Here is a 27,254-nt window from a genome sequence, read left to right as displayed (position 1 = left end):
GTGTACAGTATCTCCTCCTCATTTGTTGGGAACATGATGTTATGCTGAGGAATGGAGATTAGCCTCTCATATGGTGTACAGTATCTCCTGCTTATTTGTTGGAAACATGATGTTATACTGAGGAATGGAGATGGGCCTCTCATATGGTGTACAGTATCTCCTCCTCATTTGTTGGGAATATGATGTTATACTGAGCAATGGAGATAGGCCTCTCATATGGTGTACAGTATCTCCTCCTCATTTGTTGGGAACATGATGTTATACTGAGGAATGGAGATGGGCCTCTCATATGGTGTACAGTATCTCCTCCTCATTTGCTGGGAACATGTTATACTGAGGAATGGAGATGGGCCTCTCATATGGTGTACAGTATCTCCTCCTCATTTGTTGGGAATATGATGTTATACTGAGGAATGGAGATGGGCCTCTCATATGGTGTACAGCATCTCCTCCTCGTTTGTTGGGAACATGATGTTATACTAAGGAATGGAGATGGGCCTCTTATATGGTGTACAATATCTCCCCCTCATTTATTGGGAACATGATGTTATACTGAGGAATGGAGATGGGCCTCTCATATGGTGTACAGTATCTCCTCCTCATTTGTTGGGAACATGATGTTATGCTGAGGAATGGAGACGGGCCTCTCATATGGTGTACAGCATCTCCTCCTCATTTGTTGGGAACATGATGTTATGCTGAGGAATGGAGACGGGCCTCTCATATGGTGTACAGTATCTCCTCCTCATGTGTTGGGAACATGATGTTATGCTGAGGAATGGAGACGGGCCTCTCATATGGTGCACAGTATCTCCTCCTCCTGTGTTGGGAACATGATGTTATGCTGAAAAATGGAGACGGGCCTCTCATATGGTGTACAGCATCTCCTCCTCATTTGTTGGGAACATGATGTTATACTGAGGAATGGAGATGGGCCTCTCATATGGTGTACAGTATCTCCTCCTCATGTGTTGGGAACATGATGTTATACTGAGGAATGGAGATGGGCCTTTCATATGGTGTACAGCATCTCCTCCTCATTTGTTGGGAACATGATGTTATGCTGAGGAATGGAGATGGACCTTTCATATGGTGTACAGCATCTCCTCCTCATTTGTTGGGAACATGATGTTATGCTGAGAAATGGAGATGGGCCTCTCATATGGTGTACAGTATCTCCTCCTCATGTGTTGGGAACATGATGTTATGCTGAGGAATGGAGACGGGCCTTTCATATGGTGTACAGTATCTCCTCCTCATTTGTTGGGAACATGGTGTTATACTGAGGAATGGAGATGGGCCTCTCATATGGTGTACAGTATCTCCTCCTCATGTGTTGGGAACATGATGTTATTGTAAGGTCTGGTAACCTATTCACCCACAAATCAGCTCCAATGCCCCAATCTATCACTGCTGTCTTCTTCTTATGTGGCGCGTCCCTGCTTGAATGGGAGGTGAGGAGACATTTACCCAACTTCGGTTACACCCAAGCCTTTAGGGCGCAAGGTATTGGAGCTGAATGCAGGGTGGGTATAAATAGATCATCAACACCAAACAGGTACTAGACCAGTCCATAAAACAGCAATCCAATGTATCAGCATACCACTTCAAGTCAATCACCCTCTTTTATTGAGCCATGTATGTCCACAAAGATGATAAGCCAACAATAGTTTCGGGGGCCGCGGAGGGTCTCCCTTTATCAAGGCGTGATAACCACACCCCTTGATAAAGGGGGACCCTGCGCGCCTCCAAAAACAATTGTCGGCTTATCATCTTTGTGGACATACATGGCTCAGTAAAAGAGCGTGATTAACTTGAAGTGGGGTGCTGATACATTGGATTGCTGATTTGAGGAGACATTGCCTATGTCACAGTATCAAGCACCCAAGCATTGCTTTGATGGAGTGCCAGAAAGTATGAGAAAAAGTCTGGCACTATAGTGTTTAATAATGCAGAAAAATGTCACAAAGTATGCAGATATTGGTGAACATCAGCGAGATATGACAACCATGTCAAAGTGGCAATTCAAAAAGTCATACCAATAGTGTCACTGGTGATACCTGGGTGTGAGTTGGAGGCAGTGGTGGTGGGTGCCAGATGGTGCACAGCCTGACGACCGTTTTGCGTGGCTTACGCCAAGCTTTTTCCAAGGTGAGTGTGCATCAAGTGTTGGGAAGGCGGCGGGGCGTTTTAAAGTGTATAAAGATATACTTTCGGTCCGCTGCAATGGAACCCGCCCTCTTCGGAAATGCATAGTTGCACTGCCCAAAATGCTCAGAAATGACGTTAGTGCACGCTAACCAATGGCAATGCGTAAACCCTTCTATGTACGGAGCTGCAACTAAGCGCTCTAATCGTACACAATAAGTAGTAACCATGACAACCTCAGTACTCCCCAGCCTAACACAGGCAATAGGGATGCTGAGGGTAGGCGATCAATCGTAGGAGCGCTCAAAAAACATGGATTAAATGTAGAAAAAAAATACATATATATAGAAGGGGAAAACTGTGGAGATATTCTCACATATAAAGGCCCTATTAGCCTATATTTGCGAAACCAGCTAAAGGTTGGGGAAAAGGGAGTGGAAGGGCGGAAAGCAATTACCAAAGAGGGGGGAGGGGGAGAGGAAAAAAGTGAACCCAAAAACGTGAAAGCTGTGAAATGAAGTGAATAGAAGAATAAAAGAAAAGAAAAAGAAAAAAAAGTAGATGGGTACACTAAGGAGAGTAGGACGTGTGGGGGCCATAGAACGACATCCAGATGGAGAGGCAACAATCAAATCCCAGAATGGCTCGTCTCGTAATAAAGGGGAAGAAAAAATTGCATTTTATTATGTTACTAGAAAAAAATATAAATTTACAAACAGAAACGAAAAAAAGCCATTGTGTGAATGAACGGGCAACAAGAAGCGGCCCAGGGGTAAGGAACACAGGAACGAGAGAGGCACCAAAAAGGTGATCAAGGATCAAGAAAGCAGGCAAGATCCACATAGTCGTTAAGACCCAAAGGACCCATAGCATCAGTACGTAGGATCCAATGCGCTTCTTGTCTGAGCAATAATTTTTTCCTGTCACCGCCTCTACGAGGGGCGTCACAGACCTCAATGCAAGCAAAAGACAACAAGTTGGGATTACTTTGGCGGAAAGTTGACATATGTTCAACGATCCTGGGACAACCTTTATTTTTAGGAAGCAAGCGTACATGTTCCAGGATGCGTTCTTTCACCATCCTGGTGGTTTTGCCAATATAGAATCTTTGGCACGGACACCTCAAAGCATAGACAACAAATTTTGTTCTACAAGTAGCAAAAAAAGAGATATTGCGGTGAACCGGGCCCAGGGTGTAAGACTTGCCAGTCTTCATAAATTGGCAGGCTTTGCAAAAGCCACATTTATGGTTTCCTGAAGAAGCAAAATCGCTCAGCCAAGTGCGCTGTGGATGCTCACGGAAATCGCTGTGTACCAGAAAATCTCCAATAGTTGGTGCTTTTTTGAAGGCAATTAGAGGTTGAGGGGGTAAGGAGTTTTTCAAAATTGGGTCCTCCAGCAGGAGAGACCAATTTCTGCTAAAAGCCCACTTGATTTGGCTAGCCATAGGAGAGAAGTCAAAAGAAAAGACTCCTGATCCCCTGGCAGTCCTATCCCGACTTTTCCTTTTGATGAGATCGGATCTGTCTTTGTTAAGGGCCCTTTTGATAGCCAAATCTAGATTTTTCTCGTCATAACCTCGGATTAAAAGCCTCTGTTTCAAGTCTTCCGCTTGGTGGAGAAAGTCTTGAAGCGCAGTATTGTTCTTGCGTAATCGCAGGAACTGACCATAAGGGAGAGATTTCATCACATGCTGTGGGTGGTAGCTATTGCAGTGTAATATGATATTGGAGGAAGTAGGTTTGCAATAACTCTTAGTTACTATGCCCTCTTCTGAGACGGTCAGTTCCAAATCAAGAAAGCTAATGCTTTCTGTTGACCATTCCATAGTGAAAAGCATATTAACATTATTACAATTTAGTTACTCCAAAAAACACTGCAATAGTGGGATGTCTCCTGAGCAAAAGGTCAGGACGTCATCCACATACCTGGACCACATCCTCAGAGCCGAGCGGTAAGGATTGTTAGAAGAGTGAATGTAAATTTCTTCCCACGCCCCCAAAAACAGGTTTGCAAATGTACAAGTGACCGGGGTCCCCATCGCCGTGCCTGAGATCTGCTGGTACCATGCGTCAGCAAACAAAAAAGCATTGTGAGTGAGAATAAATTCCAAACACTCACACACAAATGCATTGTAAGAAGCCTCCTTTTTAGTATACCTGTCAAGGAACATCCTTACGGCACTGATGCCATCAGAGTGTGGAATCCTACTGTAAAGACTGGTGACATCGATAATCACAAGCAGGTCTCCCCTACACCACGATGAGGACCCAAGGCCCTCTAGAACATCAATGGTATCACCAAGATGTGAGGGGATGTGAAGCAGCAGCGGCCGGAGGATGTGGTCCAGGTATCTGGAGAGTCTTTCGGTGACTGCCCCCAGGCCTGAAACAATTGGTCGGCCTGGGGGATCAGTCAGGGATTTGTGTATCTTGGGAAGGCAATACCAAACGGGTTTTACCGGAAAGGTGGGAAGGAGGTTATTTGCCAGAGTCGAAGTTAAAAAGCCTTGTTTAACTCCTCTCCTTAGGAGCGATCTCAAGGCAGAGTGGTAATTAACAGTAGGGTCTTTTTTGAGAGGTTTATAGGTGGAGATGTCAGACAACTGCCTCATAGCTTCCATTTTATATTTCTCCGTAGAGAGGATAACAACAGATCCTCCTTTATCTGCTTTGCGGATGGTGAGATCAGGACGATTTCTCAACCACCGCAAAGCATTACTTTCTGTAGGGGATAGGTTGGAAGCTGCCGTAGGGTAAAGTAGAGCTTTGATTTTGCTATCAATTTGTTTCTCGAAGTGGTCGATACAGGAGCCTGCTTGTGTTGGGAAGGGCATAGTGGACCTACATGGCTTAAACTTAGTGTCCTCAGTTACCGGTACATCAACCAGTGCTGATTCTACCAAAAGTTCATTCAAGGCTGTAATTGTAAGTTGTGTTTCCTTCCATGAACCTGTAGGGCTAAACCCCAAAGTTCCTACAGATGTTATATCGAATTTTTCAGAACTTCTTAAGGACAAAGTCTCTTCTGTTTTCATTTTTCCAAAATGGTGCTCCTACGATTGATAGCCTACCCTCAGCATCCCTATTGCCTGTGTTAGGCTGGGGAGTACTGAGGTTGTCATGGTTACTACTTATTGTGTACGATTAGAGCGCTTAGTTGCAGCTCCGTACATAGAAGGGTTTACGCATTGCCATTGGTCAGCGTGCACCAACGTCATTTCTGACGCGTGCACGCGACCTTTCATGCGTAATGTTATGCGTTCCACCAGCCCGTGTGGGGATTGGGCAGTGTAACTACGCATTTCCGGAGGGGGCGGGTTCCATTGCGGCGGACCGGAAGTATATCTTTATACACTTTAAAACGCCCGCCGCCTTTCCAACACTTGATGCACACTCACCTTGGAAAAAGCTTGGTTATTATTATTATTATTGCTCAGACAAGAAGCGCATTGGATCCTACGTACTGATGCTATGGGTCCTTTGGGTCTTAACGACTATGTGGATCTTGCCTGCTTTCTTGATCCTTGATCACCTTTTTGGTGCCTCTCTCGTTCCTGTGTTCCTTACCCCTGGGCCGCTTCTTGTTGCCCGTTCATTCCCACAATGGCTTTTTTTTCGTTTCTGTTTGTATATTTATATTTTTTTCTAGTAACATTATAAAATGCATTTTTTTCCTCCCCTTTATTACGAGACGAGCCATTCTGGGATTTGATTGTTGCCTCTCCATCTGGATGTCGTTCTATGCCCCCCACGTCCTACTCTCCTTAGTGTACCCATCTACTTTTTTTTCTTTTTCTTTTCTTTTATTCTTCTATTCACTTCATTTCACAGCTTTCACGTTTTTGGGTTCACTTTTTTCCTCTCCATCTCCCCCTCTTTGGTAATTGCTTTCTGCCCTTCCACTCCCTTTTCCCCAACCTTTAGCTGGTTTCGCAAATATAGGCTAATAGAGCCTTTATATGTGAGAATATCTCCACAGTTTTCCCCTTCTATATATATGTATTTTTTTTTTCTACATTTAATCCATGTTTTTTGAGCGCTCCTACGATTGATCGCCTACCCTCAGCATCCCTATTGCCTGTGTTAGGCTGGGGAGTACTGAGGTTGTCATGGTTACTACTTATTGTGTACGATTAGAGCGCTTAGTTGCAGCTCCGTACATAGAAGGGTTTACGCATTGCCATTGGTCAGTGTCCACCAACGTCATTTCTGACGCGTGCACGCGACCTTTCATGCGTAATGTTATGCGTTCCACCAGCCCGTGTGGGGATTGGGCAGTGTAACTACGCATTTCCGGAGGGGGCGGGTTCCATTGCGGCGGACCGGAAGTGTATCTTTATACACTTTAAAACGCCCCGCCGCCTTCCCAGCACTTGATGCACACTCACCTTGGAAAAAGCTTGGCGTAAGCCACGCGAAACGGTCGTCAGGCCGTGCACCCTCTGTCACCCACCACCGCTACCTCCAACTCACACCCAGGTATCACCAGTGACACTATTGGTATGACTTTTTGAATTGCCACTTTGACAAGGTTGTCATATCTCGCTGATGTTCACCAATATCTGCATACTTTGTGACATTTTTCTGCATTATTAAACACTATAGTGCCAGACTTTTTCTCATACTTTCTGGTTCATGATGACTCTGTTACCTTATCAGTCTTGAGCACATAGTTGTTTGGGTGTATTATCTGATATTGCCCCGAGTGCGCTTTGATGGAGTGCCCTGTCACAACCCTTTGATGTATACAGTCCAGAAAACAGTCCAAAGTCATACACAGGTATCAGAGGTTCGCAGTACAGAGAGTTCAGACAGAGGCAAGGTCAAAGGGTATCCGAGGTCAGTACAGGCAGCAAACAGGCAAAACGGTAAATAGGCAGTAGGTCAGTCCAGGCAGCAAACAGGAGAAGTCGATAAACAGGCAAGGGTCAGAATCTAGAAATCCAACAGAATAGTATCCAGCAAGGAAACACACCCAGCAGCTAGACAAGCTAATGCTATCCCGGGCAGTTTGTACAGCAGACACAGCCAGTTTAAATAGCAGGCATCCTCCAATCAGTGACTGGCCACACACACACATGCACCAATCAGAAGACATGAGGCGGCCCTGCCTAAGTGTCAGCTGACACTAACTCTTCAGTCGCCTAGCAGCATAGGACGGACGTTATAGTTAGGCGTCCGTCCTATGCCCTCTCGTCTCGGAAGATAAAATTAGTCCACCTCCGTCGCCATGGACGCGCGAGTCTCCCTGCGCGCATGAGAGCCGCGCAGACCCGGAAATACCAGGACGCAATGGACTTCCGGCAGAGATCTCCGCATCGCTGGAACCTGGAGGTAAGATCATAACAGTTATACTGAGGAATGGAGATGGACCTGTCATATGATGTACAGTAACTCCTCCTCATTTGTTGGAAAACATGATGCTATACTGAGGAATGTAGATGGGCCTCTCATATGGTGTACAGTATCTCTTACTCATGTGTTGGGAACATGATGTTATACTAATGAATGGAGATGGGCCTCTCATATGGTGTACAGTATCTCCTCCTAATTTGTTGGGAACATGATGTTATACTGAGGAATGGAGACGGGCCTCTCATATGGTGTACAGTATCTCCTCCTCATTAGTTGGCACTATGATATTATACTGAGGAATGGAGATGGGCCTCTCATATGGTGTACAGTATCTCCTCCTAATTTGTTGGGAATATGATGTTATACTGAGGAATGGAGATGGGCCTTTCATATGGTGTACAGTATCTCCTCCTCATTTGTTGAGAACATGATGTTATACTGAGGAATGGAGATGGGCCTCTCATGTGGTGTACAGTATCTCCTCCTCATTTGTTGGAAACATGATGCTATACTGAGGAATGGACCTTTCATATGGTGTACAGTATCTCCTCCTCATTTTTTGGAAATATGGTGTTATACTGAGGAATGGAGATGGGCCTCTCATATGGTGTACAGTATCTCCTCCCCATTTGTTGGGAATATGGTGTTATACTAAGGAATGGAGATGGGCCTCTCATATGGTGTACAGTATCTCCTCCTCATTTGTTGGGAACATGATGTCATACTGAGGAATGGAGATGAGCCTGTGTTTTTAAGGTATTGCTGTCAGGTGGTAACAGCTAGCAACTCTTTACTGGGCCATATTGAAACATAGTGGGGGTTGCTGAAAGGTCAATAAATTAGCAGTCATAATCAGCGCTTCTGGCAAGAATAAGAAAAAGCCTGTACTGGCATTATTAAAAAAAATAAGTGCTTGATGTGCAGCACAAATCCTGATTCACTAACCTTTCATCCATCATCACTATGACCCAGGTTAGCACAACAAATAAGTCAACCTAATTACAGATACATTTCTGAAACTTTAGCCCAGGTCTGCTGGATCACCTGTGTTCTCCACTATCTTTTTAAACTAAACAGCTGGATAATTGTTTAGCCCAGAAATCCTTGTCTATGGAATATAAAACCAGGTAAAGAAAACTACAAACACATTCATATTAACCTCTTGAGGTTTATACCCCCTAGTGACCAGGCGATCTTTTAGGCTGGTTTCACACCAGGACGTTGCGTTTTAGGGGACGTTAAAGTCGCATAACGTGCCCCTAACGCAACGCCTGGTGCTCTCTGATGTGGACGTCAGAGTGAGCCGCGTTGTGCAGCTCACTCTGGCGTCCGTGATGCGCACTCTTGGACACATGCGGCATCACGTGGTCCCGCCCGGCCAATCGCCGCACAGAGCGGCCGCTCCAGGAAGTAAACACTGCACGTCACAGAGTGCAGTTAATATTAATTAGCCATGTGCCTGGCCGCTCTCCGCTCCTCCCCAACTTTACAGAGCATGTGCAAGCAGTCTGTAAAGTACTGCATGCAGTACGTTGTGTTATGGCGCAGCGTTACAATGTAACGCAACGTGGGCACTGTGAACAGCCCATTGATTTTTCATTGCTGTGCGGTGGGGTGCGTTACAGGCTGCTCTAACGTGCGCCTGTAACGTCCCACTGTGAAACCAGCCTTACAATTCAGCACTGCGCAGCTTTAACGATTTTTTGCTTGACCATACAACTTACCACCAAAATGAATTTTACCTCATTTTCTTGCCACTAATGGAGGAATTTAGGAATTGTTGAATGGTCTCTGATTGGTGCTGCAATTATTTTTTTATTATTATTAATTTTCAAAGCTATTTTTTGTTTTGTAAAAAATCCCCTCTCCCTCCCCCCTAAATTGGCCCTAGACTGCATTCTGTACACTGAATTCCCCTCTCATAGGCATCAGCTTATGAGAGAGATTAGATTGCGAGCCAATAAGAGGGACAGCTAAGTGACAGGGCTGTCCCGTGTACAGTGCTGCACTAGATCGCAGCGCTGTACAAGTGTTTATTTGCTCTTTTTTTTTGTTACATTGCAGCCTGCCAGCTTCGACTGCAGCTGCGAACGGATACCCGCTCTGTTTACTTGCAGGGAATGCCTGTTCCCTGCTATTCCCCACCCACCGCTCTTGATGCCAATCAGCATTAGGCGGTCCTGGGGAGCCATTCTGCGACCACCCATCGGCGTTAGGCGGTCGCAGAGGAATTAAGAAAACAAACCTTTTGATTTCAACTTACTGGGTGTTCCTTTACAACCTGCTGTCATCAATCTAAGCTCACTGGTCACCATTTTCTCCAGCAACTCCATAGAATGCTGCTCATCCCCAACATCTGTCTCCAGTTCTATCACTTCAATTTTCATGTCAGTCAGTTCTTCATTCTAAACGCACCAAACAATAGATTAGATCATATTTTACTCACAAGCCTAAATAAGCTTTGACCTGTAAAGTCTCCATTGTACTTACCTGACAATGGTGGGGGATGGTGTGACCTCCCTGTGTACAATCCCAGGAATAAAGAGGACCCGCGCATCTCTCTGGTGGGATTTTGTAACTGGATCCATCTGTTAGAAACACACACACTGACTGAGTATGGAGAAAAGGAAACTGATGCAGTAACTCAGTGATCTGCAAACTTGGCTCTCTAGCTGTTAAGGAACTACAAGTCCCACAGTGCATTTGCCTTTATGAATCATGACAGTGGCTGTCAGACTCCCGCAATGCATTGCGGGACTTGTAGTTCTTTAACAGCTGGAGAGCCAAGTTTGCAGATCACTGCAGTAACTGAAGAAAAATGTGCAGCTCTTTTCTGTATTTACACATCCTATACAATAAAGTCCAAGTGTCGCTGCGTTCAACAGTTTTGCAGCGTCCCTGGTATTGTCTTACTGCGCATGTGCACAGTAACGGGCTGCTGGAGAGACCAGGGAGCGAGGTGGGTGGGAGGGCAGTTGCATGCGGCGGGCGGGCGCGCATAGCGGGTGCGCTGCATGCGCAGTGACTTGGGCCGGCGGCAGCGGTAAAGGACTTCTGAGGCCAAATAAAAAAAAAGTAATATACCTGCATCATATTTTAATAGCCCCCGGGGGGCTATTGAGCGGCGGGGACCCGGCGGGACGGCACGAAGGGCACGGACGGCGTCCTCCGTGCCTTAAAATATGATGCAGGTATTTATACTTTTTTTTAATTTGGCCTTGGAAGTCCTTAAAAAAAGACCTAGATCCCGTTTTGAAACAGGCTTGGGTCTACTAGTATTCATATAAAAGGACAACAGAGGTGAGAGGGATAGGGAGGCTGCCATATTTATATCCTTTCGATTACCAGTTGCCTTGGCTATCCTGCTGATCGTCTGATTCTAATACTTTTAGCCATAGACTCTGAACAAGCATGCAGCAGATCAGGTGTTTCTAACATTATTGTCAGCTCTGACAAGATTAGCTGCATGCCTATTTCAGGTGTGGAATTCAGATATTAAAAACCAGAAAGATCAGCAGCACTGCCAGGCAGCAGGGTCAGCCATACTACGCCAGGAAAAAACCCAAGACATATTATATACATATATATATATATATATATATATATATATATATATATATATATATATATATATATATATATATATATATATATATATATATATATATATATATATATATACACATACACTTGCTCTAATTACATAACACATGTATTGTACTGACCATGTTTTGATTCCAGTGAATTGTATATAGTAAATAAGAAAATTCTGTTGTAGGCATTTTCCATTTTGATCCCCTCTTACTGAAGCTAATTCTGATGTCATTTCCTCAATTACCCTTACTTAGTAATAAGAACCAGTGACATGTCTAAGGCAGATATATAACCTACATGACCTGTAGGTATTTCATTAGGGGTTTTGTGAGTAGACCCCCCCTTATATTACACCACAGGTCATGTAGGTTATATATCCACCTTAGATGTGTCACCAGTTCTTATTGCTTCTACTATGCATGATGTGTGGTGATTAATTAATTACATATACTCTTTTGCAGTATTTTTTGCAATATATTGTTTATTTTTATTTTTTTTTGTTCTATATTACTTTTTAGTTGATCAGTGTATTTTGCATCTGGATTCGCTTTGTTGGGAACCCCTCATCCAGGAAAAGCCTGTGACGTACTGGCGCTCATTGAAAGATTCATCAATTCCCCATTGGATATAATTTGTCTATTTCAGCGAACATGATTGTGATAGTGTTATGTACTGTTATTCTCGTTTCTAGCCAACAGATGGCTCTGCTTCTCTGCATGCTTCTGCTGCTACGTGTATATGCACTTGTCATAATGAAAGCATGCGTATTTATTTCTCCTGTGTTGGCTTGCTTCTAAACTACATTACCCAGAATACCAGAGTCCCCAGATCAGGTGGCCAACTTATAATGCACTAGTACAGCTCTACAATCAGTTCCCTGTGTGAGGCAGCTAGGTAGTTAGGTAATACCCGCCCCTGACCAAATACATCACATTTATAAGCGGGCTTCTGCAGGAAATGTCTAAGCCCAGAAAAAGCCGCACATTAGCAGCGAATCGCGAAGGCGTTCAGGTGTATTGCTGCCCATCGGTAAGCAATCCTCCCCCCATCCCTTCCGGTACTCACTCCTTCTTCTTGCTCCACCATTAAAATAGAATAAGCTTTATTCGTCAAATGTGACAGGTACTGCACCTGGAATTATTTTTGGTAACAAATGGCATTCCCTTCCTGACTCCAGATGGCGTGTTTGTATTGCCCTCTAATGAAAACATATATAAATGATACATGATTTGGTAACTGAGATCTTCCAATCCTCTGATTAATTTAGTTGCCCGTCTTTGTACCTATTCTAGAACGTCAATGTCCTTCCTCTAATGTGGTGGCCAAAATTGTATCCCATGCTCCAGTTGTGGCTTCACAAGTGATTTATACAGAGAGAGCATCTCAAGATTTTATATCTGTTTTATGCATCCCAGAATGATTGCTAAATTTGTTATCAGCTAGTATTGCAAAGTCCTTCTCCAAGTCTGATGTTCCCAGCTGAATGCCATTCATTCTATATGATGCTCTACCGCTGGCATGTCCGAGGGGCATGACTTTCCATTAGTGTTTTGCATTGAGCTGTAGGTCTTGTTCTTATGTCATTACATTACAATTGTTATCAACCGTGTGAGTGGGAGATTTTTTTGCTCCCTGGAAATATAGGTTTGATATGTGATGTGTATGGCCACTTTATTTAACCAGTTGACGACCACAGTGCTAACCTCCCCTAATGACCAGGCTCATTTTTTGCTGTACTGGGCTGTGCAGGCTTTTCAGCCTCCTGCACAGCCAAGCTATGGAGCCCAGCGATGGGACTCACCTCCTTTTTTGTCCCTAAAGGGACATGCCGCGGGAGGGGTCCGATCGATGCGGCAGTTTATTTTATTTTTCTTCAGCCTCTATGAGGCTCTCTCTCCCCTTCCCTCCTCCCCTCCGTAATCTTTATGGAACAGGACGGCGATCCGTCCTGTTCCGCATCTCATAGGCATCAGACGGGGATCACCGATCTCGTACAGCGCTGCCGGGGACCGCAGCATTGTACGGATTTAAACAAAGGGGGTTTCTTTTCTTTCCCCTCTCGTTTACAAACAGCCTGTTAGCCGAGATCGGCGGCTAGCAGGCTAATCACAGAACTTCGTTCCGTGAAGTGGCAGGGAACGATCGCGCATGCGCGTGGCCGTTCCCTAGGAAACTGCAGCCCCAGGACTTGACGCCCATCGGTGTTAGGCAGTCCTGGGGCTGCCGCCCTGGCCACGGCCATCAACGTAAGGCGGTCCCCAGAAGATTAAAGGTAAAGAAAAAAAAAACAATTTGAGCCCACTTCACGTTTGGATTAATGAAGTGTTTGCTTGCTGACTGGCGTAATTTACAATAAAGACAAGTTCTAAAATACTGTGTTCCTGTTTTGCAGACTAGTATCCTCCATTTTCACAACTTAAATAGGAGTACGAGTGAAATCGCCGCCGGGAGACTTGGGCGCAGGATACAGTGGATATACGGCTTATCCTGCTTCTGCACAACTCCCAGCGGCGTTAATTACTATTCCCCCTCCAGGTCCACGTGGATGGTAGGTAATGATGTAATTCGGCTTCCAGCTATTGCTGACTGCAGAATTACAGTGTTTTAAATGTAACTTCAGCTCCATCTTCTGACGGCGCCGAAGTTACTCACTGTGCGCCGCTATAGCCGTAATTCCTATTATGGTCTATGGTGGCGCCGGCTGCGCCCAAATCTCCTGCACTGGATACAACGTGTTTGTTAAATAAAACCCAAGGCAGCATTAACCAGCCGGGCGGTATGGACGAGCTCAGCTCGTCCATCACCGCCGGAGGCTGCCGCTCAGGCCCTGCTGGGCCGATTTTCATCAAATAAAGAGCAGCACACGCAGCCGGCACTTTGCCAGCCGCGTGTGCTGCCCGATCGCCGCCGCTCTGCGGCGATCCGCCGCGAGCAGCGGCGAAAGAGGGTCCCCCCAGCCGCCTGAGCCCAGCGTAGCCGGAACAAAAAGTTCCGGCCAGCGCTAAGGGCTGGATCGGAGGCGGCTGACGTCGGCTGACGTCTATGACGTCACTCCGCTCGTCGCTATGGCGACGATGTAAGCAAAACAAGAAAGGCCGCTCATTGCGGCCTTCCTTGTTTATTCTGGGCGCCGGAGGCGATCGGAAGAACGCCTCCGGAGCGCCCTCTAGTGGGCTTTCATGCAGCCAACTTTCAGTTGGCTGCATGAAATAGTTTTTTTTTTTTATTTAAAAAAAACCCTCCCGCAGCCGCCCTGGCGATCTTAATAGAACGCCAGGGTGGTTAAAAAAAAAATAGATACTTAACTCCTCTAGACCACGTACTCTGCCTGAGACCCGCTTGAAGTTTGCGCTTGTGCTCCTCTTCATGCACGAGCATGGCTGCACTGCACCCTTGCAAGTATGGCCGTGCATATATGAGTGACTTCTGCTTATGCGCGGGCATGGCCAGAGTTGTGAAGGCACAGGACCAGGGCTGTGGAGTCGGTACAAAAATCCACCGACTCCGACTACTCAGTTTAGGATTCCTCCGACTCAGACTCCTCTAATTTTCATATTACAATCTTGTTGATTGAAAGTATGTAACATAAAATTCATCTCTTAACTGCCAACGCTTAGGAATTTTAAAAAAGACAACAACTGAAGTGAGAAGGATATGGAGACTGCCATATTTAATCCCTTTAGTCATGGACTAAAACTAGTCCTTGGTAAGAGTACTTGTAAAAGGTACAGACCGGAACAAAGAACATCTATCAGGCCCTAGGCAATGTAACTGTGGGTACATGTAAGAGTGATGTGCAGGTACTCTGCAGGAGAATGAGGAGATTCTTCCTTTATTACACATTCTTCATGCACAATCTGAACCAGGTTTATGGGCGATAGACAACACCTCTGTGTTCAATGTGTACAACATTCTCAGTGGATTCCCTGCAGCTCTGTGGGGAGTGCATATGTAGAGTATAGTACTACTGTGTAACAAAGTAAACCTGAGACAGATGAAATTAAAGTTTTATACATACCTGGGGATTCCTCCAGCCCCCTTCAGGCTAATCAGTCCCTTGCTGTCCTCCTCCGTCACCTGGATCTTCTGCTATGAGTCCAGGTACTTGAGTCAGTCTTGCTTAGTTTGCATGCACACACTCCGCCGCCGGGAGCGTACTACACCTGCGCAGCACTATTGCGCAGGTGCAGAACGCTCCTGGCTGTAGGAGCGACACGTGGCCAATCTGCCATGACTGGCTGAATTACCGGGACTCATAGCAGAAGATCCAGGTGGCTGAGGAGGACAGCGAGGGACTGATTAGCCTGAAGGGGGGCTGGAGGAAGCCCCAGGTATGTATAAATCTTTTCTTTTCATCCGTCTCAGGTACCCTTTAATTCGTAGTCACAAAACCAAATTTTAACAACATATCAAATTTTTTGATTTCATGAGCAAAGAGAGTGTGTACATTTGCATAAACCAGCATCAGCGCAGAATTATTTCCATCTTATTCACCATCTCTATTAGTGACACGGCTACACATCAGGCTTTATTCTTACAGCATAGATGTTATTTAGTATATATAAGAGATTCCTGTGTACACATCATATATACAGTCACAATCAGATATGTATATCTGACTTTAAAAATACGGGGACTGCTTTATTGAAGCAGCACAAGTAACTAATTTTGATTAGTTTGGTTTATTTCATTTTTGTGGACTAAGCACAGCTATTACTGTGTATATAAATTATTTATGATGACTATTATCTGAGAAATAGAACATTGTATCATATTTTCTATTTTAATTACATTTTAAATTCATTAGGAGTTGGAGTCGGAGCATTTTTTCCCGACTCCAACTCCAGGCACCCAAAATTGCCCGACTCCACGACTCTGACTCCACAGCCCTGCACAGGACACCGCATTTGTACATGGCTGAGATTGCGGCCACACAAAAATATATAACAAGCTCTTCTCGGATATGTTCCAGCTGTCCCGGCTATGGTGAATGGGGGGGGGGGGGGGGGGGGTAGGGAGGCAAGAGGACATGGAAAGTTTTTTATACCGCCTCGGGTACACTCTAACTGTTTTTTTTTTGTTTTTTTTTACACTCTATGTTTCAGATTGCTGTGTGCATGTATTTTTTCAGTGAAAAGGGTTAATTGTTGCATGTGTTACATTTGCCCACATCTCTTTAGTGCCCAGCCATCTCCTTTTTAAAGGACAACTGAAGTGAGAGGGACATGGAGGCTGCCATATTTATTTCCTTTTAAGCAATACCAGTTGCCTGGCTATCCAGCTGATCCTCTGCCTCTAATACTTGTAGCCATAGACCCTGAACAAGCATGCAGCTCAGGTGTTTCTGACATTGTCAGATTGGACTAGATTAGCTGCATGCTTGTTTCTGGTGTGATTCACATACAACTGCAGCCAAATACACCAGCAGAACTGCCAGGCAACTGCTATTGTTTAAAGGAAATAAATAAGGCAGTTTCCATTTTCTTCTCACTTCAGTTAGTACAGCTTTGTTTGTAAGTACTCATTTTGTTTTTAGTGCTGATTACTGACCTGTGCTGCTCTGTAAAGGAATCCCCTCTTCCTCCTCACACGGCTCGTTGTCCTTCACATATGTCTCCTCTTGTTCATCTTTAATGTTGGCTTTAATAATATTCACATCTTCACCCTAAAGTTAGACCACAAAATATGAGAATATAGGCTTGACATAGTTTCTTTATTATTATTGATTTATAAAAGGCGAATTTCTACTATGGTGAGGAACCAATAAGCATATTAGAAACTGACAACATGTACAAACAGGGTACAACAGGTGTAAAGCAAAGGAGACAGGGCAGCATGGTAGCGTAGTGGTTAGCGCTCTCAGTGCTGGGCCCCTCGAATCCCAGCCAGGGCACTATCTGCGCGGAGTGTGTATGTTCTCCCCATGTCTGTGTGGGTTTCCTCCCACATCCCAAAAACATACAGATATGTTTATTGGCTTCCCTCTAAATTGGCCCTACACTACAATACATACATAGACCTATGACTATGGTAGAGATTTGATTGTGAGCCCCACTGAGGGACTGTTAAATGGCAAGACATTATTGTGAGAGAACGCGGAAAAGCCGCCGCGTGTACTGACAGCAAGGCGGCTGATTCCGCGTCCAACACGGCGGTCTGCACGCGGAAGCGTGCGTCTGGTAACTTGGCAGAACGCGGAAAAGCCGCCGCATGTACTGACAACAAGGCGACTGGTTCCGCGTCCAGCGCGTCGGTTTGCACGCGGCAGCGTGCATCTGGTCTGGCTGAGTCTGTTAGTTTACACAGGCTTAGGAATACGCGCGCGCGCTGAAAGGCATAACTTTTATGATGGCCATCAGCTGACCAGGTCGATCAGCTGACCTCAGAGCTGGTAACCATTGGTTGATCACTTCAGGGTGGTGCCAGAGAGCGCTGCTCTATATATGGTTACTACTGGCCACTCTCAAACTGTCTGCCGTTGCGAACACTACGTGGAAGCACTCAGACCTTAGTCAGATCCATCAGTGTGTGTTTGAACCAGGAGGACCTGGGAATTCACACTGAGCCAGATTACTTGTGTTATCATTCTGTTATACTTCAGACTAGTTCCAGGGTGTAGAGACCACGGACCTCACACCCAAGACTAGGCATTGTTTGATATTTGTTATGACCTGTTGCTTTCCTGACTATCCCTCTGCTCTCTGATTCGGTACCACGCTGTAACGATCGGTGGGCGCAGAGAGTATCTGATTACCGGTGATCTGCAGTATCACCGGAAATACAGATATATACCAGATTATAAGTGAACTGCAGTCTCACCGATAATCCGATATACAAACTAACCTCTGATCACCTGAGTAGAGTGTAGTGTTTGGTGTAACTGTAACACTAAGAGGACAAGGCCTCAATGCAGTAAGGAGTACTGTACAGATTCCTTCCGCAGACCTGAGCTCTCCAAGACGGGAGGAGTCAGACTGACAGTAGGAAGGGATATCTGAAAGTGACCCTCAGGAGGAAGGATCGCTAACAGAGCGAGGAACCGCCTCTAACGGTAAGGTCGGTTCTCGAGGTCGGACAAGCCAGGTCGTACACACACGGACAGATAAAGTACAGGATCAGGAGGCAAATGCAGAGTCAAAGTACAGGCAGGGTTCAGCAACGGGGTATCAGAAATATCGGGGTACAAAATCAGGAGGCAGAAGCAGAGTCAAGGAACGAGCCGGGGTTCGGCAACAGAGTATCAGAAATATCGAGGTGCAAGATCAGAGTTCAGGAGGATAGTCAAGGCAGGCAAAAGTCATAACAGATAATCACAATCAAACTAGTACTTTAGCTATCAACAGAATCTAGCTTAGTGTAGGATTACAGCTCCAGCTGGTCCCGGCACACTAACGGATCTACCTACGGATCTGGGTGCTCCCACATATGTGAACGCAACGCCAGACAAGGAGCAAGTGAACAACCAGCAGTATATATACTCTAGGACCTCTCCAGGACCTCCCTAATTGCTGGTCCAATGGGAGCAGTGGAATTTGTCAGCTGACCCAGCTGGTCAGCCGACACCCTTCTAACTGCTATTTAAACTCTGCCTCTGTGCTCGCGCGCGTGTAAGTCTGAATCTTGGTGGACTATCAGTCCCAGCCACACCAGTACTGTTTTGCAATGTATCTAATGCGGGGGTCGCCTCTGATGTATATTCCGCCGTTACCAATGCGGATTCCGCCGCACTGCCCATGCGGCATGCGGCGTTTTTTCCGCGTTGTGACGCCATGCTGGACGCGGAAACAGCCGCCTCACCTCGAGAGATGGCGGCTTTTCCGCGTTTCCTCACACACGCATATCTGATATTCTGTTGCCAAACCCTGCCTGCCTTGGGTACCGAATCAGCCTTCTGTCTTTGTACTTTGTCTGTCCATGTGTTAGCGACCTGGCTTGCCCGACCTCGAGAGCTATCTCTCTCCACTAAAGAGATAGTCTCCAGATCAGTCAGTGACATCCACCTTCAGGTGTCACTCACTCTCTGGCCCTTCCTACCTTCAGCCTGACTCCACCCTTTGGAGAGTCTCAGGCTGCTGGAGGGTTTCTGTACTCTCTATAGCAGTACCTCCTGTACTGCCAAAAGCCACCTGCTCATCAAGTGGATTGCTCACAGTCATACTGTTACACCAAACACTCAATATATATATATTCAGAGGTGTCCAGAGGTTAGTACTATATCTGTATTATTGGTGATTCTGCAGATCATCCATAATCAGGTATAGATCTGTATTCTTGGTGATACTGCAGATCACCAATAATCAGATTCTCTCTGTGTGCTGACACCGATCGTTACAGAACGGCAGACCAAACCCAAATGGACGCACTCAGCAGCCGTCTTGATGCACTCACCACTACGGTGGAGAATTAAACCCGAGTGCTGGACAGTCACCAGACCCAAATCAACGCTTTGTCTGGGACTGTACAAGTCTTTCAGTCGGCTGTGAACACAGTGCGATCTCCTTCTAGCACAGACATACGCATGTCTGTACCCGAAAGGTTTTCTGGTTACAGATCTGACTTCCGGAATTTTAGAAATAGAGTGTTGTCATACTTTGAGTTAAGGCCTAATTTATCAGGAACTGTAGCACAGAGAGTAACCTTTATTAAGACCTTGTTGTCAGGGGATTCCCAGACTTGGGCATATAGTCTTCAGACAGGGCATCCGGCCCTGACCTCGGTGGAAGAATTTTTTAAAGCTATGGCTATAATTTATGATGATTCGGACATTGCCTCTACCGCTGAGCGGCAGGGCAAGGGTCCGGTAGAGAACTATGCTGCGGAGTTCAGGAAATGGGCAGTCTCATCTAGATGGGACTCATTTGCTCTTTTAGACTGTTTTTTGTCAGGGCTGTCAGACGCAGTTTCCGATCTAATGCTGGGTCATCCTGAGCCGAAGTCTATCGATGAGGCCATTTCATTGGCCATCAGGGTTGACCGTCGCTTACGTTACCAAAGACAGACCCGGGGTAGGAACAATGTGAGATGTGTGTCCTATGCCGCGCTTCCATCTGAGTCATCTCCACCCGATTTGTCTCCACCAGAACCGATGCAGTTTGGTCGGTCAAGATTGTCCCGGGTGGAATGGAGGCGCAGAGAAACAGAGCAGCTATGTCTGTACTGTGCAGAGGGGGGGTCATAGAGTGCAAATTTGTCCCAAAAAGTCGGGAAACGCTGCCGCCTAGGTGTAGTCGGAGGTAATACCCTAGGCGTGCAGTCGTTACCTCTAGATGATAAACGTATGCTCATCCCATGTACCATATCTTGGAAGGATAAGACAGAGACCACTGAAGCCTTCATTGACTCTGGCTCAGCAGCCAGCTTTATGGATTATGAATTTGCTAAGAAATTGGGGATTCCTATTTCCCCGTTGAAACAACAGATTTTGGTCACTGCAGTGGATGACTCCCCCCTGCAGAGTAACCACCCTCTGTCCCAGACCCCAGAGTTAAGGGTTACGGTAGAGGTGTTAGATAAAGAGAATTTACAGTTTCTGGTGTTGCGAATGACAACCTCCACGATCATTCTTGGCATGCCATGGTTACAACTTCACTCGCCTCAGATCGATTGGGCTACAGGTCAGCTAACGAGCTGGTCTACCCATTGTTATCATCATTGGCTAGCGAAGGTAACCTTGGGTAAAACCAAGATTCACATGGAGGGATTGCCTGATCAGTATTCAGAATTTGCGGACGTGTTTTGTCCTAAGTCAGCTGATAAACTTCCTCCACACCGACCTTTTGATTCCCCCATTGATCTCAGGTCTGGTTGTATGCCCCCTAGAGGTCATCTCTATAATTTATCTGGGCCAGAAAAATTGGCCATGCAGGAATACATCCGAGAAAATTTAGCTAAGGGTTTTATTCGTCCTTCTCGGTCCCCAGCAGGGGCCGGGTTCTTTTTTGTGAAAAAGAAGGATGGAGGCCTCCGTCCATGCATTGATTATCGGGGCTTAAATAAGATTACAGTAAAAAATCGTTACCCTCTGCCCTTAATAGACGATTTATTTACCCAGGTCACCAATGCTAAAATTTTCTCTAAGCTGGATTTAAGGGGTGCGTACAACCTTGTGCGTATCAGGGACGGTGATGAATGGAAGACGGCCTTTAACACGCCCGATGGGCATTACGAGTACCTAGTGATGCCCTTCGGGTTGTGTAACGCTCCGGCTGTCTTCCAAGAGCTGATCAATGAGGTTTTCAGAGAGGTATTGGGCAAATTCGTCTTGGTGTATTTAGACGACATACTCATTTTTTCGTCCAACCTCTCAGAACACAGGAAACATGTTAAGTTTGTGTTACGTAAGTTAAGACAAAATCTGCTGTATGCTAAATTGGAGAAGTGCATTTTCGAAGTGACCTCTGTCGCCTTTCTGGGGTACATAATTCCGACCTCTGGCCTCTCTATGGACCCTGGAAAAGTTTCAGCTGTCTTGGAGTGGCCCCAACCGGTAGGACTGAAAGAGCTCCAGAGATTCCTGGGGTTCGCCAACTACTATAGGAGGTTCATAAAGGGGTACTCTACGGTGATTTCACCTCTCACCAGTCTCACCAAGAAAGGGGCAGATACTCCTCACTGGTCCCCTGAGGCCCATGCTGCTTTCTCCACCTTGAAGAAACTATTCTGTTCTGCCCCCATACTGAGACATGTTGACACTACCTTTCCCTTTATCGTGGAGGTAGATGCCTCAGAGGTAGGGGTAGGGGCTGTGCTGTCTCAGCATTCTGGGTTGCAGGGAAAACTGTATCCTTGTGCCTATTTCTCCCGTAGGTTTTCACCCGCAGAGAAAAACTACGATATAGGCAATAGAGAGCTTCTAGCCATCAAATTGGCTTTTGAGGAATGGCAGCATTGGCTAGAAGGAGCAGAACATACCATTCCTGTTTACACTGACCACAAGAATTTGGAGTACATTGAAGGTGCTAAGAGACTTAGCCCCCGACAGGCCTGGTGGTCATTATTTTTTTCACGATTCAGATTTGTAATCACGTATACCCCTGGTAGTAAGAACATCAAGGCTGATGCCTTATCCAGATGTTTTGAGCCAGAGACAGCACAGCCCTAAGACCCAGAGACCATTATTCCTCAGAAGATGGTTCTAGCAGCCACTGAGACCTGGAAAGACTGGACAGTCACGTTGGGTCCGTTCCAACAAGATGTACCAGAGGGGAAGCCTGAGGGGGTTATGTTTGTACCACTGCCTTTCCGCTTACAAATATTGCAGCTGTTCCATTTCCACAAGAATGCTGGGCATCCTGGGGCCACCAGAACTTAGGATCTCATTGCTAGATGTGCTTGGTGGCCGTCATTGGTAACTGACTGCAAGGAGTATGTGAGGGAATGTGCAGTGTGTGCTAGGAGCAAACCCTCTCACCAGGCACCTGTTGGAACATTGCAGCCCCTGCCAGTCCCGAGTGAACCATGGACCCATTTGTCCATGGATTTTGTGGGCGAGCTCCCCAGGTCTGAGGGCATGACGGTCATTTGGGTGGTAGTCGATCGATTCAGTAAGATGGCCCATTTTGTTCCCCTGAAAGGACTCCCCTCGGCCCAGGAATTGGCCGATCTCTTCATCCAGCATATTTTTCAGCTCCATGGCATTCCGGAAAATATAGTGTCAGATCGGGGATCTAAATTTGTTTCCAAGTTTTGGAGGGCATTCTGCCATCAGTTAGACATGGAGCTTTCTTTCTCATCAGGCTACAACCCACAGACCAATGGCCAGACCGAAAGAACGAATCAGTCTCTGGAACAATTTCTGAGGTGTTATGTTGCAGATGCCCAAACTGTCTGGGTCAAATTTTTGCCGTTTGCGGAATTTGCACACAACAATCTGAAGAGTTCCTCCTCAGGATTTTCCCCATTTCAGGTGGTGACGGGAAGGTTACCTAAGTTCACCCCATTGTCAGTGGCTTCCACTCCGTTTCCAGCCCTGGAGAGTTGGCAGAGGTCTCGGAAACAGATTTGGGGAATTATTAAAAGAAATCTGGGGAGGGCCTTTCAGAACCAGAAGAAACAGGCTGACAAGAAACGTTCCATGGAATGGGAGTTTCTTCCAGGAGACTTGGTCTGGGTGTCCACACGACATTTGGCTCTAAAGCAACTGTCACCCAAGTTAGGTCCCAGATTTGTGGGTCCTTTTCTAGTGACCAGGAAAATCAATAATGTCACTTATGCCATTGATCTCCCTACCAGCATGCGTGGTGTGAGATCATTTCATGTGTCCTTGCTCAAGCCGGCAGTGCACGTGGATTCCGCCCCCCCCCGTTTTGATTGATGACCAACCTGAGTATGAAATTGTGAAGATTCTAGACTCCCGGCTTATGCAGAACTCCGTGCAGTATTTGGTTCACTGGAAGGGGTATGGCATAGAGGAGAGAACTTGGGTGCCAGAATGTCGCACGCACGCAGAGGAGTTAAAAAAGGAGTTTCATAACTTACATCCTGAGAAGTCGGGTAGGAGATGTCCGGAGTCCACTCCTCGGGGGGGGGGGTACTGTGAGAGAACGCGGAAAAGCCGCCGCGTGTACTGACAGCAAGGCGGCTGATTCCGCGTCCAACATGGCGATCTGCACGCGGAAGCGTGCGTCTGGTAACTTGGCAGAACGCGGAAAAGCCGCCGCATGTACTGACAACAAGGCGGCTGGTTCCGCGTCCAGGGCGGCGGTTTGCATGCAGCAGCGTGCATCTGGTCTGGCTGAGTCTGTTAGTTCACACAGGCTTAGGAATATGCGCGCGCTAAAAGGCAGAACTTTTATGATGGCCAAGGGGGGGTCAGCTGACCAGGTCGATCAGCTGACCTCAGAGCTGGTAACCATTGGTTGATCACTTCAGGGTGGCGCCAGAGAGCGCTGCTCTATATATGGTTACTACTGGCCACTCTCAAACTGTCTGCCGTTGCAAACACTACGTGGAAGCACTCAGACCTTAGTCAGATGCAACAGTGTGTTTGAACCAGGAGGACCTGGGAATTCACACTGAGCCAGAATACTTGTGTTATCATTCTGTTATACTTCAGACTAGTTCCAGGGTGTAGAGACCACGGACCTCACACCCAAGACTAGGCATTGTTTGATATTTGTTATGACCTGTTGCTTTCCTGACTATCCCTCTGCTCTCTGATTCGGTACCACGCTGTAACGATCGGTGGGCGCAGAGAGTATCTGATTACCGGTGATCTGCAGTATCACCGGAAATACAGATATATACCAGATTATAAGTGAACTGCAGTCTCACCGATAATCCGATATACAAACTAACCTCTGATCACCTGAGTAGAGTGTAGTGTTTGGTGTAACTGTAACACTAAGAGGACAAGGCCTCAATGCAGTAAGGAGTACTGTACAGATTCCTTCCGCAGACCTGAGCTCTCCAAGACGGGAGGAGTCAGACTGACAGTAGGAAGGGATATCTGAAAGTGACCCTCAGGAGGAAGGATCGCTAACAGAGCGAGGAACCGCCTCTAACGGTAAGGTCGGTTCTCGAGGTCGGACAAGCCAGGTCGTACACACACGGACAGATAAAGTACAGGATCAGGAGGCAAAGGCAGAGTCAAAGTACAGGCAGGGTTCAGCAACGGGGTATCAGAAATATCGGGGTACAAAATCAGGAGGCAGAAGCAGAGTCAAGGAACGAGCCGGGGTTCGGCAACAGAGTATCAGAAATATCGAGGTGCAAGATCAGAGTTCAGGAGGATAGTCAAGGCAGGCAAAAGTCATAACAGATAATCACAATCAAACTAGTACTTTAGCTATCAACAGAATCTAGCTTAGTGTAGGATTACAGCTCCAGCTGGTCCCGGCACACTAACGGATCTAACTACGGATCTGGGTGCTCCCACATATGTGAACGCAACGCCAGACAAGGAGCAAGTGAACAACCAGCAGTATATATACTCTAGAACCTCTCCAGGACCTCCCTAATTGCTGGTCCAATGGGAGCAGTGGAATTTGTCAGCTGACCCAGCTGGTCAGCCGACACCCTTCTAACTGCTATTTAAACTCTGCCTCTGTGCTCGCGCGCGTGTAAGTCTGAATCTTGGTGGACTATCAGTCCCAGCCACACCAGTACTGTTTTGCAATGTATCTAATGCGGGGGTCGCCTCTGATGTATATTCCGCCGTTACCAATGCGGATTCCGCCGCACTGCCCATGCGGCGTTTTTTCCGCGTTGTGACGCCATGCTGGACGCGGAAACAGCCGCCTCACCTCGAGAGATGGCGGCTTTTCCGCGTTTCCTCACACACGCATATCTGATATTCTGTTGCCAAACCCTGCCTGCCTTGGGTACCGAATCAGCCTTCTGTCTTTGTACTTTGTCTGTCCATGTGTTAGCGACCTGGCTTGCCCGACCTCGACTAAAGAGATAGTCTCCAGATCAGTCAGTGACATCCACCTTCAGGTGTTACTCACTCTCTGGCCCTTCCTACCTTCAGCCTGACTCCACCCTTTGGAGAGTCTCAGGCTGCTGGAGGGTTTCTGTACTCTCTATAGTAGTACCTCCTGTACTGCCAAAAGCCACCTGCTCATCAGGTGGATTGCTCAAAGTCATACTGTTACACCAAACACTCAATTTATATATAGTCAGAGGTGTCCAGAGGTTAGTACTATATCTGTATTATTGGTGATACTGCAGATCACCAATAATCAGATCCTCTCTGTGTGCTGACACCGATCATTACAATTATACTGTACAGTGCTGCTGAAGATGTTAGCGCAATATAAATACTAAATAAATAATAGAGCGCCAACTCATTCAAGTTTACAGTCTCTACAGTCAATACAACATGGAGTCACTCTGGTATTTGGTGAGAACCTCGGTTCTACCAACCTGATGTTTAGGTATGCTGGAATCTTCATGTATACAATCTTGGGAGTGAAAGGGGCTTGTACATGTCTCTGGTGGCCTCATACTTGATTCATTCTTACAATGAAGATGGCTCTTGGGTGTCAGTAGCTCCCCAGATATCTTCTTCACAACCTCATAATCCTGTGTAATAATAATATACAGAAGCAGAAATTACCATGACTGTTCACAGAATTATCCGTTTATTTTCAGCTGCCAGGTTTTTGGCTTATCAAACAGGGTTGTGGAGTCTGTACAAAAATCATTAGACTCCAGCTCCATAGTTTATAAAACCTCCGACTCCAGGTACCCAAAATTGCACTGACTCCGACTCCACAGCCCTGTTATCAAATCCCTACCCGACCTAGGCCCTGGATACCTGAAGAATTTGTTGGAACTCTGCCACACCACCCACAACCTCAGATCAAAAGGATCCCATAACCTGACCACCCCCAGAGTCCAACTAAAAACCTTTGGAGGCAGAGCTTTCTGTCCGAGTGCTCCCAAAGTGATATCATGTTATCCTCCCAGAACCCTCCTCACCTCTCCAGTCAGCAGGTAGATGATCTCCAGGGTGAGGTTTAGTATCCTCTCAGTCTTGTCCTCCTCCATCCTCATTGATGTGGTCTAGTGTATCTACACAAGCTGATCTTCTCTGTAAATTGAAATTAAATTAAGATTTATCTGGGCTATAGGACGTGGCATTACATGCCACTCAACCAAGTGTGTATTTGTATGTCATGTTTATATGATATGATACAATATATATAACTCGTACATATAACATAATAATAAAATTAAGTATGTGAATTTACCTCAGTACCTCCTGCCACTTCCAGAAATATCTCCTCTCTACTTCCTGCCCCTCCACCTCCCATAACCAGAACTTCTCTTCCGTGCGTTCCACTTGGTGATATCAAGATCGCCACCTCGTGGAAAATAGAGAGAATGCAGCCTCCATTCAGCAGGTGTGGATAGGGATCAAACATGACGGTGAAACAAATGGAGATGCAGTCATTAGACATTAGTCAAACATTACTCTTGACTATTTCAAAGCACTAGGAGATACACCAGCACTGTAATACTTGTAGGGTAGAAAACCTCAGAATTAGTTGTATTTGCTGAGTAGGAGGTCACACCTGGAATTGTTTTTGGTACAGACAGGCTCAGAAACAGTGCAATTAAAAGACTGTAACATAAATCAAACAGCAGCAAACAAAGAAGGTACTGCACCAACCTTGTACTGAACACAGCTTTATTCCATCCAACGAGCCC

The 27,254-nt window shown here is 46.2% G+C and overlaps 1 protein-coding gene across 3 annotated transcripts in view; it reads right to left on the bottom strand.

Moving 5' to 3' along the window:
* The window catches only part of LOC137534380 (uncharacterized), a 57,308-nt gene extending 30,054 nt beyond the window's left edge, over positions 1–27,254 (bottom strand). For 2 of the 3 annotated variants that reach the window (XR_011024358.1, XM_068255863.1), the window contains exons 1-6: positions 26,795–26,935; positions 26,523–26,634; positions 25,965–26,123; positions 16,650–16,764; positions 9,996–10,093; positions 9,769–9,910 (exon numbers count right to left, since the gene is read on the bottom strand). Coding sequence is in view for 2 of the 3 variants with exons in the window: in XM_068255863.1 (XP_068111964.1) it covers positions 9,769–9,910; positions 9,996–10,093; positions 16,650–16,764; positions 25,965–26,123; positions 26,523–26,597 (589 nt within the window). In the remaining variant the exon portion in view is untranslated. Of the gene's footprint in view, positions 1–9,768; positions 9,911–9,995; positions 10,094–16,649; positions 16,765–25,964; positions 26,124–26,522; positions 26,635–26,794; positions 26,936–27,216 lie in introns of those variants that run through there. The other variant, XM_068255862.1, reaches the window with a different exon arrangement.

The sequence above is a fragment of the Hyperolius riggenbachi genome, chromosome 10, assembly GCF_040937935.1.
Source record: "Hyperolius riggenbachi isolate aHypRig1 chromosome 10, aHypRig1.pri, whole genome shotgun sequence".
NCBI classification, from domain to species: domain Eukaryota; kingdom Metazoa; phylum Chordata; class Amphibia; order Anura; family Hyperoliidae; genus Hyperolius; species Hyperolius riggenbachi.
The sequence above is the reverse complement of the archived record's forward strand: the minus strand, read 5'-3'. Positions and strand labels throughout refer to the sequence as shown.